General features: G+C 34.7%; 1 protein-coding gene across 1 annotated transcript; it reads left to right on the top strand.

The window, feature by feature from the left end:
- Positions 1 to 7,476: 7,476 nt before the first annotated feature.
- LOC148587330 (putative disease resistance protein RGA1) lies at positions 7,477 to 20,224 on the top strand. The gene is made up of 3 exons (XM_088513629.1): positions 7,477 to 10,503; positions 18,574 to 18,667; positions 19,939 to 20,224. The coding sequence occupies exon 1, from the start codon at positions 7,623 to 7,625 to the stop codon at positions 10,485 to 10,487; it is 2,865 nt and encodes a 954-aa protein (XP_088369755.1). The 5' UTR covers positions 7,477 to 7,622; the 3' UTR covers positions 10,488 to 10,503; positions 18,574 to 18,667; positions 19,939 to 20,224.
- The last annotated feature ends 1,044 nt before the right edge of the window (positions 20,225 to 21,268 follow it).

Here is a 21,268-nt window from a genome sequence, read left to right as displayed (position 1 = left end):
GTTATGTTTTTTGGTGCTACTCCTGACTCAATATGGTATGAAATAGAGGTTGTTGAAGACCTGCGGTTTTCGGAGTTAATTGTTAATTAGATTGTTTGATGTGTTTAATTTAAACTAGTTCAAATATTTGATGTAGTTAGTACTTTCAGTTGGTTATTACAATTTGGTGATTTACTTGATTGTTTATGTATATCTGTAGCTTTTCTTGGTACTGAAACTAAGATAATGGGGCATGCATCTATTCACCACTCTCTCTCTTTCTCTCTCTCTCTCTCTCTTTTGGTTGATTTGTTGAGATTATGAATTCTTATCAGATTCCAAATTGTTGACATTACTCTGATTTATCCATCCATGATCAAGTACATATATTTTCATGTGATTGTTATTATTATTTTTTTTCTTTTTTAATTTTTACAGTACTTAGGTTGATGCCTTACCAAAATTATGGAGAACATTTAGTTGATTTCAGTTTCCATTTAACGACTGATAATTGATGTAGTGGAATTATCATATACAGTTGTAATTCCACTTTATTTAACATGTTGGTTATAGAGGCACTGTTAATATTGAACTTCTTTGAATGAAAATAAAACTTTATTTTCAATGATTGAGACTATCTCTGCTGGGTGTTAATTCAATCCTTTTTACATTGCTATTTGAGCAAGGACTCTAGCTTTGAGCTCAGGGTTCCATGATCTTTTCTTCTGTTTGTGAAATTGCTAATTTCTTGTAATGCTGTATGATATCTTTCTTCAGAAAATGAGAGTTGTGCTACCAATATTAACATAAGGGCCCTTACAGGGCAAAGTAGCAGAAGAATGTTGAAGCATGAAGCCAAACATTTTTCCTAATTGCATTTGATCAGAGAGCTACAGATCACTTTTGAAGCCAAACAGTGTTCCCAATTGATCAACTTAAAGATAATTAGAGATTTTTCTTTTATTTGGAATTGATTTGTTTATGAATAGAAAACTCATTTGTCTCAAAAAGGGTAAACATAATTGGTTTGTTGATGAATGGAATGGCTATTTCCTTAATTTTCTGTAGTGGTCATTCTTAGCCCTCTGTGACAAATATAATTTCTCGCAACTATGAAAAATAAATAATAGCAAGTATATGTCAGTAGATGATTATTTTGAAGGTGGAAAATATCTTATTGGTACTAAATAATATTAATTCGAAAAATAAATAATAAGATACTCACAATGCAAGAAATTAAAATTAAAGCAAGGAAATATCTCATAATGCTATAGAATCATGTAAGAGCGTTGTCCTTAAATGTTGATTTTTTGTCCCGTGAAGTATTCAACTCGGTACGATTGGGTCTGTTGACACTTAACCTTTAAGAATTAGATTATAGTGACTACCTTAATTAAGGATGCACTTCAAAGTACGAAGGTCAAATAAACAACCATTTAGTTTAATTACAAGATTCAATGTAATAAAATGAAAAATGAGCACTGAATTGCTCTATATTTCTCTCTTTAAGTAACAAAGTGAAATACTAGAACCAATAATGAGTTATGAATGACGAAGTTGAAAACTCAAAAAATGAGTATGAAACTTTTTGATAACCTTTTTGTCTAAACTTGATGGTCTTTATTTATAAACGTGGTAAGCGACTATTTAATAAAGACAAAAGTCATAACATGCTATGATTCTTAAGGTTCATGACCATACATTAGAGACAATGAAAATTAGATACTCTTAATTTCAAATGAAATGGAGATAAGCGGGTTAAATAAAAAGGTGGGACAAAATTATCTCAATTTTAACTATCCCAATTTGTACACTTTTTCGAGGATCCATTTTCAAAACAATGGCTTCAACGTATGACCTTGGTTTTACCAATACATAAAATCAAAACTAGAACATAATACAGAGGACCCTCTAAGCAGCTCCTAAAAGCATGGAAATATCGAAACAAAACCACCAAGAATTACATAAAATGTCTTTCTACATAACTATCTCAAAGCTCTTCCTACCCTTACGTAGAGCTCAATCGTAGGTATTCTTACCATTACATAATATTTTTTTCATTTTGTAACAGAAGTTTAATGTGGGTTGTTAAACTTTGGAATGCACCTTTTATAAAATATTTGCCATAGTAATTATTTAAATGATGTGTGAAGTTTTTCTAACAAAATAATGCACTGTTCATTCTTTAAGAACCAATTGATAATTATTTGAACTCTGCTCTTCCTTTAAGTCCTATGAAATTTCCACTTTTTGTGTTTAGATATTTTTATTGAGATGCTGATGCAACTTTAGGGGTTTGTTTAAGGTAAACCTTTAAATTGTTAACCATGCCTTTGATTAACACAAAAATACTTTTGGATCATTATTTTCCTCAAATAATGTTGGAAAATGTAAATTAGTACAACAAATAATGATGTGTCACAAGAATGCAAATTTTCCCCATCTGCAATGGTACCAGTGTCTATTTAATAGTTGAGATGGGCTCGAGACTGCTAACAGATTTATAATGACCCACTTGCATTGTGCCTTTGACAGATGTTTGATCAGTACTAAGGCATGGAAAATAAGTTCAACTTATAAATTGCAATGTAATTGCCTAGAATTTGCAATGGATGTGGACCATTTGTTTTTTTTTTATAAGAAGCTTGGATCTAGACAACTGATGACATAATTGGCCTAATTGAGTTCATCTTCTGTCTTTATTGGTTTATTTCTACCCTTTTGAGCCCTCTCTCTTTTATATAGCCCAAGAGCATTCATATTGTCCTAGTTAAAATAGCTGAACAGAAGAGAAGCTAAAGAAACCTCTCCATCTTGCTAAAGAATTGGGCCAATTGGCTAGTTGCTACAGGCCTCTGCAATATATATTCTCCTTCCTCTAATAAATTACTCAACTAATGATGAAGAATAATGTACATGGAGTTACTCTTTTGGAATATGATAACGCATCAATATTGGTTGGAAAAAAAAATAATGTTACATACACTCTCATTTTCGTACATTTATTTTTACACACCTTTAGATGACTTGTAAAATTATTATTAAATTAAACACAATAAAAATTCATTCAAAATTTAATAATAATTTTAAAAGCCAGTTAAAAAATGTCTGAAAATGGAGGTGAAAAAATGAGTGTGTCATTACGAATAATGTTAGAAGTCTCTCTTGTGTTCCTCCAAGAATAGGGTGGCTTTTAAAATCATCATTGGGCTTATGATTCAAAAAACATTGGTTAATATATTTAAGTCGACCCAAGTCCATTAGCTTAGACTTTTTGGTTAGTGTGATGTCGAAATATGTATATTATGGTGCGTTTGGCATTGATATTTCATAGACAAAAAGTGCAATTTTAAACAAAATTACAGAAAATAAATTGTTTGTGATTACATTTTAAAAAAATTGTGATTTGAAAAGGCTAGAAAATCTGCATTTTCAAATCGCAGGTAATGATGTGTTTTTTTAAAAACAAACAAGTTTTAAAAGTTAAACTACAATTTTAAAGGTTAAACCGCGATTTTGCCAAACGCTTAACTGTGTTTTTAAAAATGACGTTGTCAAGTCACACATTTTAAAATCGTTATTTTTAAATCGCACTTTTTAAAACCGCAAACTAAAACCGACAAACTCTCAGACAGCGTATCTCCTAACATTGATAACACAACAAGTGCTCAAGGAATTTTGTCAAGTGCTCAAGGAATTTTGTGAAGGAAGACTGATGGAGATTGCACTTGGTTGATTCCATTCTTTGAGAAGCTTCTCATCATTCTGCAAGCCCATCACCTTCAAAGCAACACGGCTAACATTCAATTACAGAAGAAGCAGAATATTAATGGACTGCAATATCGGAATCAATGTCATCTAAATTTTGGCTCCCAAAAACGGAGAACCCAAACAGAGGATCATGAAAGACGTGGGGATTGGGAAGTTGTGTTGTAGTGTGAGTTTTCCGAAGCATATTTCTCATGGACTGGGATTCCTTTGGTTTTATTGAATGAGGCGTAGACTATGTAATTCCTTAAGTTATTTTTACAAATAAAAACTTTTTGAACTCAATTATTGTATTTTTTAAAGAATCAAATTAATTAGACAAGGGAGCTATCTAGAGGACAGCATGATGATCATCAAACTGTAAAAAGATTCCCGCCAAACAGCTGGATGAGCATCATTATCAACTTTATCTTTGACCCTACCACAATGGGGAAGATTGAAGATAAGGCATCAGAAGAAAAATAAGCGCTACTTTTGAAAAAGCATGCAGAAGAATACTTTTGGATCATTTTTTTCCTCAAATAATGCTGGCAAATCTAAATTAGTACAACAAATAAAGAATGAGTTGCAGTGCAAATATTCCGAATGTCTATATAATAGTTGAGATAGGCACAAGACAGCTTACAGATTTATATAAAGACCCACTTGCACTTTGACAGATATTTCATCACTAAAGGCATAGGAAGTAAGTGCAACTTTTATGTTGCAATGTAATTGCCTAGAACTTGTAATGGATGTGGACCATTTTTTTATTTTTATTTTTTTTTATTTTTATATGAAGCTTAGATCTCCACAACTGATGACATAATTGGCATAATTGAGTTCATCTTCTATAGTCTTTACTTTGCTTTTTATTGGTTTCTTGTTACCCTTTTGATGAAGTGCATTGACCCTTCTCTCGCTTAGAAATTGATTCTCTCAAGTTGATTAACAGGAGAGAAGGTAGTCCATTTAAGTGAAGAACGGAATGTTTGTTTTACATTTTTGTTTACAGTTTTACTCTTCACTTAAAAGGGACCGGATCCTCTTTAGTTGAAATCAACTCGCAATGATACAAATACCTCTCGCGCTTTCATATAACCTAAGAACATTCACGTTTGGCTCAGTACTTAATAGTTGTTTTAGCTAATGCTGTAGACACGGGAAAAAAAATCTGGCTAAAGAATTGGCCGGTCGCTGTAGACCTCTCCTTCCTCTTAAAAAAAAAAAAAAAAAAAAAAAAACTCAACTAATGATTAAGAATAGAATACATAACATGGAGTTACTCTTTTGGAATATCTATGACGCATCAATCTTGGTCGGAAAAAAGTAATGGTACATATACTATTACTTTCGTACATTTATTTTCACACAAACCTTTAGATTCATTATTAAATTAAACTGGGTAAAAAATTATTTTAAATTTAATAATAATTTTAAAAGTGTCTGAAAATGGAGGTGAAAAAAAAATGAGTGTGGCATTATGAGTAATATTAGGAGTCTTTTTTGTGCCCTTCTAAGCGTAAGATGATTTTTAAAATTGCCATTGAACTTATGATTAAAAAATAGTGGTTAATATACTTAAGTCAACTCAAGTCCATTAGCTTAAACTTTGGTTTGTATTGAAGAATAGTGGTTAACATACCTAAGTCAACCCAAGTTCATTAGCTTAGACTTTTTGGTTTATGTCGTGTCCAAATATGAAAAATATAAAAAATCTGCATTTTCAAATTATACATAATGATGTGTTTTTTTAAAAAACGCACAATTTTTAAAAGATAAATTACAATTTTAAAGGTTAAATTACGATTTTTCTAAACGTTTAACTGTGTTTTTAAAAATCATGTTGTCAAATCACACATTTTAAAATCGTAACTTTTAAATTACACTTTTTAAAATCGCAAACTTAAACGGACAAACTCTCGAACAGCATATCTCCCAACATTGATAACACATCTAGTGCTCAAGGAATTTTGAAGTGCTCAAGGAATTTTGTGAAGCGCTCAAAGAATTTGGTGAAGGGAGACGGATGTAGATTGCACACTTGGTTGATTCCATTCTTCGTGAAACTTTTCATCATTCTGCAAGCCCATCAACTTCAAGCAACGCTGCTAACATTCAATTACAGAAGAAGCAGAATGGACTGCAATATCACTTTAGTCGCGTAGACTGTAGGCAGCGTGGAATATAGGCAAAGTTTTGCGTGTTGTCATATCAAGGGCTATAGTGTAATTCTATGGTGAGCCAGTGGCGTTAGTTGTTGTTTTTTCGTGATTTGTTTTCAAATCGGTTTCACACGTGTTTTTACAAATTCTTGTTTTTTAATTGTGGCTTTAGATTCCTTTGGTCTTTGATTTATGTGTGGCCTATGATCCTTTCCATTAAACGAGATTGAGAATTTTTATTTTTTAAATACAATCTAAAAAATGGCTTGTTGTTAAAAAGGCATACCAACGTCTCTATTTTTTTTTTTTTTTTTTTTTAACATGTTCACATCAGGAGAGGAAAGGGGGTAGATAATTCAATTTAATGACATCCGCATCAAGATGCATGGTCACTTGCGATTGAACTGCTATTTGAAGACGATTAAGACGCTATTAATGTTTGGTAAATCTCACAAAATTTAGCAAAGTAAAAATTTATCCACTTAATTAACCAATGATATTTTGAGCAATTTTTAACTAAAGTCTAGTACTACATATTTCTAAGAACAGTTTTATCAGTTAATCCATGGCATTTTGTATGAAATTACATCTAATAAAATAAAGTGAGTGCAACTTTTATACTGCAATGTACTAGAATTTGTAGTCGATGTGCACCTTTTTTTGTTTATATATATATATATATGAAGCTTGGATCTCCAAATCTGATGAGATAATTTTTTTTTTTTTTGTACCGACGAGATAATTGGCCTCTAGCCAAAATAGGCAAAAGATTATTTTAACCCATATATAGAAAAAAAAAAATAGCAAAAAAATTTCTCAACTAATTACTTTGGCCAATTGCTACAATGCTCAATAAGCTCAACACTGCATTTAAATAAATAATTTTTTTTAAAAAAATAAACCTCATTAATATACATCAGATTACTCTCGGAATATTTCCACTAAACTATGAGACATCGATCTTGGTGTGAAGTGTGCATAGTTTGAATTCAATCCCTTTTTAGTGTTCTACGGCTAATTATGAGGCTCAGTGTAGACAACTAGCAGTAGTGTGTGATGTAGTAGTCAAAGTCAGCTTGTTGTCATATAAAGGGCTATAATGTTTTTCTAAAGGATGGGGAACATCATATGCGTTCACTTATTTTCATATAAAGACACTAGTGCACAATTTGTTTTCAATGTACAAAATCTAATACAATGAATTTGTAAATGAGAGATTTGAAGAAGGGAATTCTTAAGATTCTTGAAGATGACCAAAAAAAGAAGAAGCGGAACATAGCATGTGAAGAGAAAGAAGAGTAGTCCATCATTAACAGCTTTATCCACGTGAAGATAATTGCTTTGATGCATTTTTGTAAAAAAAAAAAAAAAAAAAAATGTTTGACTTGTAAAAAGAAGAAGCCCTTGGAAGGAAGGTGTACAACTATAAGGAGAGAGAAAAAGCAAAATCAGTAAAAATCAATCCATGCGTGTGAATGAAAAAAGAAAAATGCGAATGAAAACAAGTTAATTAAAAACATTTCTGCAACATTACTAAAAAGTGTCCAACCAAGTCATAATAATTGCTCGTTCCTTCACTCATCATTTCTTCTTCTCAACACATTTCTGCAATTCTACCCTTCAACTAACTACTTCACTCATCATTTCTTCACTCTACCCTTCAACCCCTTCCATCAACAGCGCTGTGTAGTTTCACTTCTGAGCATTCATTCCTTCACTCACCATCAGGAAATGGCGGAACCACTTCTCTCCTTTGTTGCCGAGCAAATCATTAAGACTTTGGGCTCACTTGCTGTCAAACAGATCGGGCTGCTCTGGGGTGTCAAAGATGAGCTTCAAAGCCTCACCGACACCGTTTCAACAATCAAAGATGTGCTTCTGGATGCGGAGGACAAACAAGCTGCAGGAGACCGTGCTGTTAAACGTTGGCTCGGAAGGCTAGAAGATGTGATTTATGATGCAGATGACTTGCTGGATGCCGTTTCAACTGAAGCTCTAAGAAGAGAAATAATGACCCGTGATAAGAAGGCCAAAAAGGTACGCATTTTCTTTTCTGAATCAAACCAGTTTGCCTTTCGTATTAGAATGGCCCGTGAGATTAAAGCCATCCGAAAGAAGTTAGATGCCATCAACGCCGATAGGCAGAATTTCCACTTGGAGGTACTCCAGGTTGAGCCACGAGTCGGGAAAAGGGAGAGGGATAACACTCATTCTTTTGTACCTGATGAAGTAGTTATTGGGCGAGAGGATGATAAAAAGGCTGTCATACACCTTCTGCTGGACTCCAACGTTGAAGAGAATGTTTCCATCCTTCCAATTGTTGGCATCGGTGGATTGGGAAAGACTACACTCGCTCAATTCGTATTCAATGATCACCAAATCCAGAAACATTTTGAGCTCAAAATGTGGGTGTGTGTCTCTGATATCTTCGATGTTAAAAATATTGTTGCAAAAGTCTTAGAATCTGCAACCGAGGAGAAACCAGAAGACGCTGAAATGGATACATTGGTGGCTAAACTTAGAGAAAAAATCCAAGGAAAGAAATACTTCCTAGTGTTGGATGATGTGTGGAATGGTGATCATAGAAAATGGTGTCGCTTGAAAGAAGTGCTGATGGGTGGTGCGAGAGGCAGTAGAATAGTAGTGACTACCCGCCAAGAAATCGTTGCAAGGACCATCCGCCAGGAAAGCGTTGCAGGGATTATTGGGACTGTTAAATCATATCCCTTGGAATGTTTAGATGAAGATGCGTCATGGTCTTTATTTAAGCAAAAGGCTTTTGAGAGAGGACAAGAGCCAGAGAATTCAAGCATTGTCACACTTGGGAAGGAGATAGTAACAAAGTGTTTAGGCGTCCCTCTGGCCATATTGACAATCGGAAGTTTACTGGGCTCCAAAACTTCAGAAGCAGAGTGGTTTTCTTTTAAGAACAGTGATCTCTTAAAAATATCTCAAAATGAAACTGACCTCTTACCAACTCTGAAGTTGAGTTACGACCATCTTCCTTCACATTTGAAGCACTGCTTTGCTTATTGTAGTTTGTTTCCAAAGCATTACGAATTTTCTTCAGCAGAACTAATTCGGCTTTGGATAGCACAAGGGTTTGTCAAGTCTTCTGATGATCAAAGCCGATGCTTGGAAGAGGTTGGTAGGGAGTATTTTATAGATTTACTACAGAGATCATTCTTTCAAGAAGCTGAAACCTTTCTGTTTGGTGACATGTATCAATGCAAAATGCATGACCTCATGCATGATCTTGCCATATCAGTGGCAGGATCGTTGATGGCCACATTAGGTGATAAGGAGACAAACATCGATGAGAAAAATCGTCATCTATCATTGCGTGGTTACAATAAACATATTTCTTCATTGTGTGAAGCAAGTAGGATACGTTCATTTCTTTGCCTCGATAACGATGTGTATAAGTATAAGATTGATTGTGATGCAATTTTTTCAAGTTTCAAGTTCTTGCGCATGTTGGATCTGTCTAGTAGAGATCTTGATTATGTGCCAAGCTCTATCGGGGAGCTGAAGCATTTAAGGTGTCTTGATCTTTCTGGCAATAAGAATATCAAGAAGTTACCAGATTCTATAACTAGGTTGCACAATTTGCAAACATTAAGACTCTTTTATTGTGAGTCACTTAAAGAATTGCCGAGAGACATTAAAAAATTGGTCAATCTTAGGCATCTTGATATAGATAGCTGTGATGGTTTGACTTATATGCCACAGGGATTGGGGCAATTGACTAATCTTGAGAGGTTAACAAATTTTGTGGTCCACTCGGGTTCTAAATTCAAGCACTGCAGTGGTTTACGAGAATTGAATGGGCTCAATAAGCTAAGAGGAAGTTTACAGATTTCAAATCTTGGACGTGGGAAAGATGTTGCATTAGAATATGAGGCTGCAAATCTAAAGGAGATGCAATATCTTCATTCTTTGTTTTTATGCTGGAGTACTAAAGGATATGTCAATGATTGGGACGTTGTTGATGATAAAATGCAATTGGAAGGCTTCCAACCGCCCCCAAATCTGAAACATCTAGGCTTATATGATTATCCGGGTTCAAGGCTTCCGAGTTGGGTTTTTTCATTGAGAAATCTTGTGAGCTTGTGGCTAGTTGATTGTCATTCATTAAAGTCTCTCCCCCTTCAACATCTCACTTCCGTTCAAGACTTGATTCTTGAGCGTTGTCTTGACCTTGAGCTAGCCAATGATGAGGATGGGATGCAATGGCATGGCCTTACGAGCCTCCTCTCTCTTTCCTTCAGAGGACTTCCAAAATTGGTTTCTCTCCCCTCAGGACTTCAACATACTACCACTCTACAAAGGCTTAGTCTTTCGAATTGTGAAAGCTTGAAGGCTATACCAGATTGGATCCACAACTTCAAATCACTTCAATACTTAGACATTTATGAATGCTCCAGTTTGACATCACTGCCTGAAGGAATGCGTAGGCCAACGTCTTTGCAGAGCCTATCAATTTGGGGTTGTCCCATGTTATTGCGAAGATGCGAGAATGACACTGGTGAGGATTGGGAAAAGATTGTTGACTTTCCAGGGGTATACTTAGTTCTAGCACCCAGGCATCTTTGATCCTGAGCCTTGCTTGGTAAGCTTTTGTTTCCTATTATTAATTGCTACTAGTATTTAATTTTTTTGTACTCGTCTTTCTTTTTTTTATGTAAATATTAGGCTGGGTTTCTAGTGTCCGTCTCTCTCCCATTGTCCTCCACTATCTTTCGAAGTATCAAATTCCAAATCTTATAAGTATTTATACTTGCAGTTATGATTCATAACTGAGGAGGTTGAAGACCTATTGTTTTTGGAGTTAATTGTTAATTACATTGGGATTTACTTCGTTGTTTGGATGTATTTATTTTAACTATTTTTTTTTTTTTGTTATTTAGTTAATACTTTCACCTGGTTATTGCAATTTGATGATTTACTTAATTGTTTATGCATATCGGTAATTTTTCTTGGTACTGAAACTAAGATAATGGGGCATGCATTTATTCACTACCTCTTTTTCTTGCTCTTTCGGTTTATTTGGTAGCTTGGAAATATTATGAATTCTGATCAAATTCTTCTAAATTGTTGAGATTACTCAAATTTATCAATCCGTGATCAAGTATTGTATATTTTTCATGCGATTCTTATTGCATTTGCTAAAATCATAAAAGTTTGTGCACGCTATTTAACAATCCTTGGTAGTCAAAAGTCTGTTAAGTGTCGAACAATATTGAAAATTTTAAAACGACTCCAAACGACACATATTTAAATGTCTAGATGATTCACAAATATTAAGCAGAATAAGATCTGACCTAACAATTAATAATCAACCAAATTCAGATATGTAATGAAAAACAAGAACACAGATATTTGATTACGAAGAGGAAACCATTTAGAGAACTCTCTAAATGTAAAACCTCTCCGGGGCAGCCAAACCCAGGAAATCAATCCACTATAAGAAGAATAAGGAATACAAGAAGAATTACAAAACCTTTGCAATCTACTCTTCCTTGTACACGACAAGCGACCCACTTGACTTCTACCGCAGTAGCCCTTTCCAGAACATCTGGCACAATTCTTCTATACGATTTCCTTTCACCGGAACTCCGATTGGCTTCACGTATTTAATCCCTTCTCAAATAAGCTAGAACAATATCTCTCTCTAAGCTCTCTGATTTTGCTCACCAAAATACGTACGTATAAATGTAGCAAGATCGTGTTTAAATAGAAAATAAAACAAAATAAAGCAGCAATGTCCGGACAGGGCTAATCTGGGGTCCGGTCATGGCTAGGGTTACATATGCGTAACCTAGCAATGTCCGGACCTCCAACACTTATGTTCGGACATCTCATAAAGATTGAGGCTTTCTGGAAATGGGGTCCGAACCCAGCTTCTAGTGGTCCGGACCTCTTCATCAAAATGCAGTTTCTGGAAATCAGGTCCGGACCCAGCTTCTGGCGGTCCGGACATGCCCTTCAATAGATATTTTCTGGAAATTGGGTCCGGACCTGGCTTCTGGTGGTCCGGACAGGGCCTTCTAGAATCTGCTTCCGGGACATGTTGAGGTGCTCATTTTCAACAACTTACACGCAAACCGAATGTGCCAAAACCTAAACTAACAAACTCCCCCTTTGGCCATTCGGGGACAAAAATATACATGAAAATGACACATCAAAATCAACTCCCCCTTTTTGTCTCAGAAGAACAAAGGAGGCACACAAAAACAAATGAAATTCTAGAGTTAAAAAAAAAACAAAGAAAAACAACCCATTAAACCTATAAATAAGTAGACTAAAAAAAATATTCTGGCCAAAAGAAGAACAAAACAAAACATATGAGAAGATCATTCTTGCCAAAAACTGTCCTTGATATACTTTACATCTTTCTCCAAAGTAGTTAGGCGGGTGGTTATAGCTTCGATGCTTTGGCCTTGAGTCATCAGGCGGTTGTTGATAGCTTCAATGCTTTGGCCTTAGGCTTTAAGTAAGTCAAATATTATGCAGCGCAATCTGTGTTAGCAGCCTCTCTAGAGCCCGTACATAACCAATCGGAATTTTGTTCTTGTTTTCGTCCCATACAAGCTTTCGACTTGGATTAAGAACCGCCATGATCTCCGCTTTAGTTGGTTATGGCTCAGTCTCCAAAAATGGAAGCGGCTTCTTATTTGTCAAAGGAATCCCAGTAACTTCACTTATCAACTCAGGAGTGACATTGAGAGTTTTCCCTGAGACCTTGGTCTTGAATGACGGAAAACCAACCAAGTCAATGTCTTCGATGTTGTAGTAGAATTCCCGAACTAATCGAGTTTATGCATTAACAGGAACGAACACAGAGGTCCATTGATTGGCCTGGAATATTTCATGAATGAATCGAAACAGTTCCACTTGAAGATCATTTTGCTCTACTCCACGCTCGATCACAATGTTGCGTGTCAAAGGCTTGTCTTGTAAGATTGATTTTTCTTCTCGAGCGCGCTTCCTCCTTGGTGTGGATTCCGAATTTTGATACACCATTTTCTGCATTCTCACCCCAAAGAAAGAAGTAAATGATAAAAGAATATCACAAATTACTAGAAGAAATTAGATTGAAAAAAAAATTTTATAGGAAACATGTGATTCGAAAAATGAGATAGATGTACCAGAAACAAAAAATAAATGTTGAACACAACAAAAATAATTTATTTCACAAGGAAAAGTGAAGATAGATGCAAACATATGTCATGTAGACATTCAATCAAACAGGTGATAGGCATTAAGGTATTGAATATAACATGATGAAAAGAATTCATGAAAACCGAAAATACCTTGCCTAGGAACATTCCAACCAATATCTAAAACCCAATGACAGTGAAATATAATAATGTAATTGAAAAATTGTAGCTCAATTGAAAACCGGAATCTTTGAGACATTTTATCAAACACATTGTATGCCAAAAAAACATGTAGGCATGGAAGACACATGTTAAGATTAAAAACCATTCCTAAATACATCAAAGTGCATGTAGTTTGCAACAATCATATGAGATAGAAAGAATAATCAATGTGAATCAAGGACTCAAACAATTCGGAATTGTAAAATTAAACCCAAACAGTCACAGCCGAGAAGTTTATTTGAACACAAAATTGAAAAGAAGAAGGAAAGAAAAACATACCTGTGATGATTGAATGTGGATACTGGACTATGAAACAGAGAAATCAGAGATAAAAAGAAAGAAACAAAAAAAAAACGAAACAAAAAAAATTTGTATGAAGTTAATCGGACGAGAGAGAGAGAAGTATGATATGGAACACACTGCAGGTTATATAAAATAACCAATGCCGTGTCTGGACAGGAAATTTCCTTGTCCGGACCGCATCCCAAAAAAAATAAATTCATAATAAATTTTTTTTTTTTTTTATTGAAAAGGAAAACATAATTTTTTTTAATTTTTATTATTATTATTATTATTATTATTATTATTATTTATTTATTTTTTTAAATTGAAAAGGAAAAGATAAATTGTATAGATAATCAATAAACCATGCATGTCCTCATGAATATCTTAACAATTTGGAGTGATCAACAAATTACACTTACATCTTAAATGTATCATATACATGACACAACCTTATTCTGTGAATGCAGTCAAGTAGGCAATAATCAGAAATCTCATGTGAATGTGTAGTGTGTGAAAACTCCCATTAAATAAGATTTTATCAGTGGAATGGAAATCTAGGCAGACATTTTGTAAATGAAAGACAAACAGTCTGATTCAAGCCACAGTAAAACCTTATAATGTTAGGATCTAGATTCCCTCATCCGATACACTCCCCCTGAGACTAATCATTTGCTTTTACCATGTCTTTTAGTAATCATCTATTTCCGCAATGATTTGATCACTGATTCTTTCTTTAGGGACATATAGAAGCAAAACTAAGTCATTTGGGCTTATTTTATGCCCTTTCCCTTTTTTTTTTCTTTTTTTGTGGAAGAAAATGTTGGAATTTTTTAGAGCTAGGTTCAACTAACGAGTTGGTCAAGTGAATGGAACTGACACTACCTATCTTCCAAGCAAAATGTTTGCTCCAAATTCCCAAACACATAACAAAAATCTAAACTTAATGGGGGCAAAAAGTGCACAATTTCGAACATGAGAAAAACTGACTCTTACTCCTTTAACAGTCTTCAGAAAAACAAGGTATATCAGAAACATATGGAGCAATAGATGTAAATTGCAGAAATATTGACCCCACTCATATGTAAAATATTCATTTGAGCACAAAACATGAGAAACTGAGTATCCAACACTTAAAACAATCTAAAAGAATAAAAAAATAATCAAAGAAAATAAAAACAAAGCAAACAAAAATTAAAAAAGAAACAAAAATGTCCTAGAACAGCTATAAACAAATATCAATATGCTCAATTTCTAGGCATGGTCTATGTGTCCACCTAATCTAGGTGAGTCCATTACCACTCCTCCTCAATGGGTGAATGGTATTAATCTTCTTGACCCAAACTTTATTCACATCAGGGACAACTGTGTGACTCTTATCCAAGACATCTAACCGTGTTACTACGTCTCTCATCATGTTGAATAATTTCTCATAACTATTTCTAGAATGGAAATATTTTCTTTTAGGCCCATGACTGTTAAGCTGAAAACACTTAGGACGAATATGTCCAAACTTACCACAGTTATAACACGTAGGAATAAACCTTTGAGAAGGTTGGTTTCTTAACATGTGCATACTTCTCGACTTAGAACTAGACATATAGGAATCAGTTAGAGTTCCCTTACCTTTTCCACCTTTGGAAATTTGAGGAGAAATTACCTTCTTTTCAGCCAAGTTATCTTCTTTGTTTACTGGTTTCACAAAAATCATATCTGAAGAAGAAGCAACATTAGTAGATAAAATAGCAGATTTATCAAAACCCAATCCAGTTCTATCAAACGAATGTTTCTGATTATGTAACATTTGATTTAGCTTTTCACTAGAGAATTTTGTTAAATGATTCTTTGATTCATTCAGTTCATTCTCTAAGGATTTCACTTTGGCAATTAGCATTTGATTTTCAGACATCAAAGTATTATGAGTAGCAAGAGAATCAGTTAAGGTGACAGAAAGTTGATCATTTTCAAGATTAACCTCATTGAGTTTCTTCAATTGCTGCTTATTCAGCTTTTTCAGTTTAGTGTATTCCACAAAGAGATTATTATAAGCATTTTGCAAATCATCTTCTTCTTTCGAATCATTATCGGACACACTTTGTTTGTCTTGAGAATTACACTCACTATTCTCATGCTCACTCTCATAACTAACTCCAAATGCTAAGTAATTAACTCCCTGTTCAGCATCATCCTTATCTGACTCATCACTTTGAGTCACATTAAATGCCTTGCCATTTTACTTTCTCAAGTTAGCACAGTCAACACGAATGTGCCCATGTCCTCCACATTCGTGACACTTGATACCTCTAGGTGACTTTCCTTTCTCAACATTCTCATTTCTAGATTTCTCAGAAAATTGTGAATTGCTATTTCTAAAATTTCCTTTCTTGGCTCTAAAAAATTTCCTAAACTTCTTAGCAAACATAGCAATTTCTTCCTCATTTCCAGAATCCTCATCAGATGAACCACAAGAGTCAACCTTAACATTTTTTGCCTTAAGAGCAATATTTTTGGTGTTTTTGTGTTTAGGAAGAATTAGCTCAAAGGTCTGAAGGGAACCTACAAGTTCTTCTACTCTCATAGTATCTAAGTCCTTGTTCTGTTGTATAGCAGCAATTTGTGGAATAAACCTCTCAGGCAAAGATCTTAAGATTTTTTTCACCACTTTAGCATCATCCATTTTCTTTCCCAAATTAATGGTAGAGTTTCTAATGGCACTAAGCTTTGAATAAAATTCATCAAAAGATTCATCTTCCTGCATTCTAATCTCCTCAAACTGAGAAACCAACATTTGAATTTTTGAAGTTCTAACAACCTTAGTTCCTTCATGTGTGATTTCTAAAGTTTCCCAGGCTTCTTTAGCTATTTCACATCTAGAAATTCTAGAAAATTCCTCATTTGAAACAGAGATGTAAATAGCATTTATAGCTTTGTCATTCGCAGTAGCATTATTCTTTTCCTCTGTTGTCCATTCAGCTATTGCTTTTTCTGGACGTGTCCATCCAGATTCGACAATATGCAAAACATTAATGGATTTAAAATATGCTCTCATATGAATTTTCCAAAGCGTATAATTTGTTCCGTCAAAGACGGGAAGAGAATTAGGAGCAACAGTATGAGACATTTGATATGGAGTCTCGGATCACACTCAGGAAATAAATCCTTCAGAGTGAACCCGCTCTGATACCAATTGAAAATTTTAAAACGACTCCAAACGACACCTATTTAAATGTCTAGGTGATTCACAAATATTAAGCAGAATAAGATCTGACCTAACAATTAATAATCAACCAAATTCAGATATGTAATGAAAAACAAAAACACAGATATTTGATTACGAAGAGGAAACCATTTAGAGAACTCTCTAAATGTAAAACCTCTCCGGGGCAGCCAAACCCAGGAAATCAATCCACTATAAGAAGAATAAGGAATACAAGAAGAATTACAAAACCTTTGCAATCTACTCTTCCTTATACACGACAAGCGACTCACTTGACTTCTACCGCAGTAGCCCTTTCCAGAACATCTGGCACAATTCTTCTATACGATTTCCTTTCACCGGAACTCTGATTGGCTTCACGTATTTAATCCCTTCTCAAATAAGCTAGAACAATATCTCTCTCTAAGCTCTCTGATTTTGCTCACCAAAATACGTACGTATAAATGTAGCAAAATCGTGTTTAAATAGAAAATAAAACAAAATAAAGCAGCCATGTCCGGACAGGGCTAATCTGGGGTCCGGACATGGCTAGGGTAACATATGCGTAACCTAGCGATGTCCGGACCTCCAACACTTGTGTCTGGACATCTCATAAAGATTGAGGCTTTCTGGAAATGGGGTCCGGACCCAGCTTCTGGTGGTTCGGACCTCTTCATCAAAATGCAGTTTCTGGAAATCAAGTCCAGACCCAGCTTCTGGCGGTCCGGACATGCCCTTCAATAGATATTTTCTGGAAATTGGGTCCGGACCTGGCTTCTAGTGGTCCGGACAGGGCCTTCTAGAATCTGCTTCTGGGACATGTTGAGGTGTTCATTTTCAACAACTTACATGCAAACCGAATGTGCCAAAACCTAAACTAACAAATATTTTTTGTGTTCAACTTTAAGGGAGCGGGAGGTGAAACCTACAAAATGAAATGTTAGTACCTCGGTCAAGGACATTGTAAGAGCTTCTCAGGTTTACATGCTATAGTCTATTTTTGGAAAGTAGCCAATCTTTTCCATTTGCCCTGAATAATCTTTAATCCCAAAGAAACAGAGAGCAAAGAATAGTCATAGATAGTATTGTCAGCAAAAGGTAGGTTTTGCACACTGTTAAGTTTTGCACACTATAATTTTGCACACTGTTAAGTTGAAAAAGGTAGGTTTCATGCATTTATGGGCTTGATATTGTCAAATTAAAAGTAGTGGGAGTTTCTTATTTATGGATCAAATTTTCTGATTTTCTGAATGTTTCTGAATCAAGTTTCAAAAATCTTGTTTCTACTTTGAAATATTATAAAATTCCAATCAAGTATATACTTACCAAAAGGATTTATCGGTTTAAGAATGTATGGGTTGCCCTGAACCATTATTAGCTAATAGAAGCGTAACGTCTGTGATTAAATGGTTTGGTTACTTTTTATGGTTCTTGAGGAGTCAAGAAGCATTCCTATATCTAGGCCACAAAAGATAGTCAGGAAGCATTGCCCTCAAATGCGACATTGATTAAAAATGAGGATACTGAATGCATAGCATTTGAATTTTTCTTTTCAGAAATTTTAGAATATGAGTTACCTTTTATTCACTGAAAGGGAAAAGAGAAAGTGTACAAGGAAATTTTCACTCATTTACGGGATATAGTCCTCTTTTGATTGGATTGGGTCAGCATGCCTATCGCCTTGTTCATTTTGTGATTGATGTGCCGGTGAAAAGACTGAAGGATATGATTAAAATAAAAAATTAGCGGGCATGATATGATAATTATTGACTTGAATAAAATGTCTCCTACCATCTGTAATGTTTGTCATAATTTGTAGGGATCTCATGAATGAAGGGAGGAACATGCAGTGAAGGTCTAGGAGAAGGAACGAGAAAAGTGTTTCCATGGAAGATGTTACATACATATCTACTGTGAGTATTCTTTCCCCTGTTTATGTCATAAGAGAAGGAAATAGAAAATCAGCACTTGTATCTACGATTGTGGGCTTTCTCTGAACCTTATTCATGATGTAAACCTTACTGGCAATCTTTTGTTTTTGGAGAGCCTGATCATTGTATGAGTGTATGCTTGCTATAACTCTTTGACTGTTTATATTCATCTCTGTATGATTAAAAGTGAATATCAAGATATTTGCTCCTAGTTGAATTTTACCTTACATAAAATGAACAGAAAATGGCTACTTGCAGCTCGAATCTCAACTACTAAATCTTACTCTCGAAAAAGAGAAGTTCCATAGGATGGCAAAATGATTCATGATATTACAAAATTGAATAGGGGAGAATACTCATATCATTTAGAAAAGAGGATTCTCTAAGTTGCGTTTCCAAAAATAGATAGTAAAAACTTTACTGCCAGCAGGGCCAGCCCAAAATCAAGCAAAAGGCAGGCCTGTAGGGGGCCTCTTGATCATCTACATAAATTAAAAATTGCATCATTCATGTCTACATGATTGTTGGAGATATTGTATGAGGGCTAAGCGTCAATCGGTAATGTCGGTTTCGGTAGAAAAATTGTATTTTCGCCTTTCGAACAGACAATGCTGGTAAAGTCGGTTATTTCACCGACTTATACCGCCAAATTTTATTTTATTTCGCATTTCGAACCGAATGGCGGTTGGTAAAGTCGGTGTCGGTCGGAAGTCGGGAAAGTCGGTTTCGGTAATGTCGGTATGTGGAAAAGTGGCAAATTTGTCGATAAAGTCGGTTTGGTTAAAAAACCTCTTCCGCCTACCGAACCGAAAAATTCGGAATAAAAAAATCATGCCACCTACCATCCTCCATCTAGTCGGTAACGGTCGGTGTCAGTCGAAAGTCGGTCGGAAGTCGGTTAGTCGGTAATTTGCTTAGCCCTATATTGTATTACTTATTAGTATAAGAAATGACAAAATTGAGTGTATCATTACTATTCTATCATTACTGCTGTTTCCTGTTTGTTTAGTTTGTTGCTTGTAGGAATTTTTTCTTTTTAGCTATAATCTATATTTTCTTTATCAATTTCCTTTTGCAACATCTGAGCTCAAAATTTAAAAGTTGATAGCTATATTTAATTCAATTCCTATGCAGGTGAATGGTAGACGCATGATAAGTTATCTGTTGCCATTGATTTTTTCCTCCATAAGTGCCATGATGTTTATTAAATTTATGGCTTTTATTAATTTATCTATTTTTCTTGGTTCAACCAGTTGAAATATGTGAAATGATTGGGATGATTGGCACAACACGTATACTCAAGTCGAAAGCAATGGTGTTGAAGTCATGGATCCTGTTAATCTTGTATTTTAAATCTTTTGTTAATTGTGTCTGTTTTGTGATTAGTTTTGTGACTGTTTTGAAAACAAAAGATTGTGACCAACATTGAAGGCCATCACACTATGTTGAAGTCATTTGGATCCTGTGGGTGTTGTATCTTACTTTATGAATTATGGTTCAATTAATCAGGTAGTAATAATATCTTTATGAATTATGACATGTTATAACCTGGTGATAATATCAATATTGCAACTGGTATAAGTGAAAAGAGAATTGCTATTTGTTCTTCTCCTGTCCTTTTTTTTTTTTCATACATCTTTTTAAAAAATCAGTCATTGGATCTGTAGGACTCATTTCTTCACCAATATGGATTTTACAAATCCAATGGCTGGTTGTTAAAAAAGTTACATGAAAAAAAAAAAAGTGGGGGGGGGGGGGGGGGGGGGGGGGGGTTGGTGGGAAGGATAAAAAACAGTTCCCTTAGTGAAAAAATGTTTCTGGTTGAACAACATACATCTAAGAATGAAGCTGTGGAGCATGAATTATTGGGCCACCCAATTACAAGTTATATTAGATGGACTCAACTTTTCTCATTTTAACCAATTGTATAATAATTGTAATTTAGCTTGAGAACAAGTAAAAGAAAAGATACTACTTTCCCTTGTAAGGATACATTTCTGTAATGGTGAGAAAACTTGAACACAGGTTTTCTTAAGCTACACTTCCTGCACAAGAGAAGGATAAAGAAAATTTCCATTAGTCGCAGGGTTAGTAAACGGGGTTTAGAGTTAAAATTGGCGAGTTTCACAACCCAGTAAGAAAATATAAGACATAAGGCAAATCTCATGATAAAATGTGTATCACAAGTAATATAAGAGATAAGGCAAATCTCATCATAAAACATTAGCTTGAAGAAAATGTGTATCACAAGTAATCATGAAACAATTTGTAGGGATAATAATCAAATTATAAAGCAAGAGCACTATGGATAATTATTTAAGACTACCTTCCATTTTTTTTTTCCCATCATAATTGATGAGGTGCCTTTTCAGCACAATTCATCATTGGACCACCCAATTACGAAATATAGAGAAGTTATAAACCCTTTTACACCCTCCAGGTTCTTTTCTTGGGTACGTCAATGGTTCTCCTAAATCTTGAATATACTATAAATGGTCAGACGAAATGTTATTGGGGTTACTCTTGAGAAAAGAGTTTTTCTTTAGTGTGCCTCTAAAATAAAGATAGTGAGTGAGATTTCTT

Source organism: Corylus avellana, chromosome 2 (genome assembly GCF_965113065.1).
Source record: "Corylus avellana chromosome 2, dhCorAvel1.hap1.2, whole genome shotgun sequence".
NCBI lineage: Eukaryota > Viridiplantae > Streptophyta > Magnoliopsida > Fagales > Betulaceae > Corylus > Corylus avellana.
Note: the sequence above shows the minus strand (reverse complement) of the source record. Positions and strands in the feature narration are given on the sequence as shown.

Bases quoted from the DNA above. Each gene is read 5' to 3' on its own strand.
- LOC148587330 (XM_088513629.1), top strand. From the start codon at position 7,623: ATGGCGGAACCACTTCTCTCCTTTGTTGCCGAGCAAATCATTAAGACT.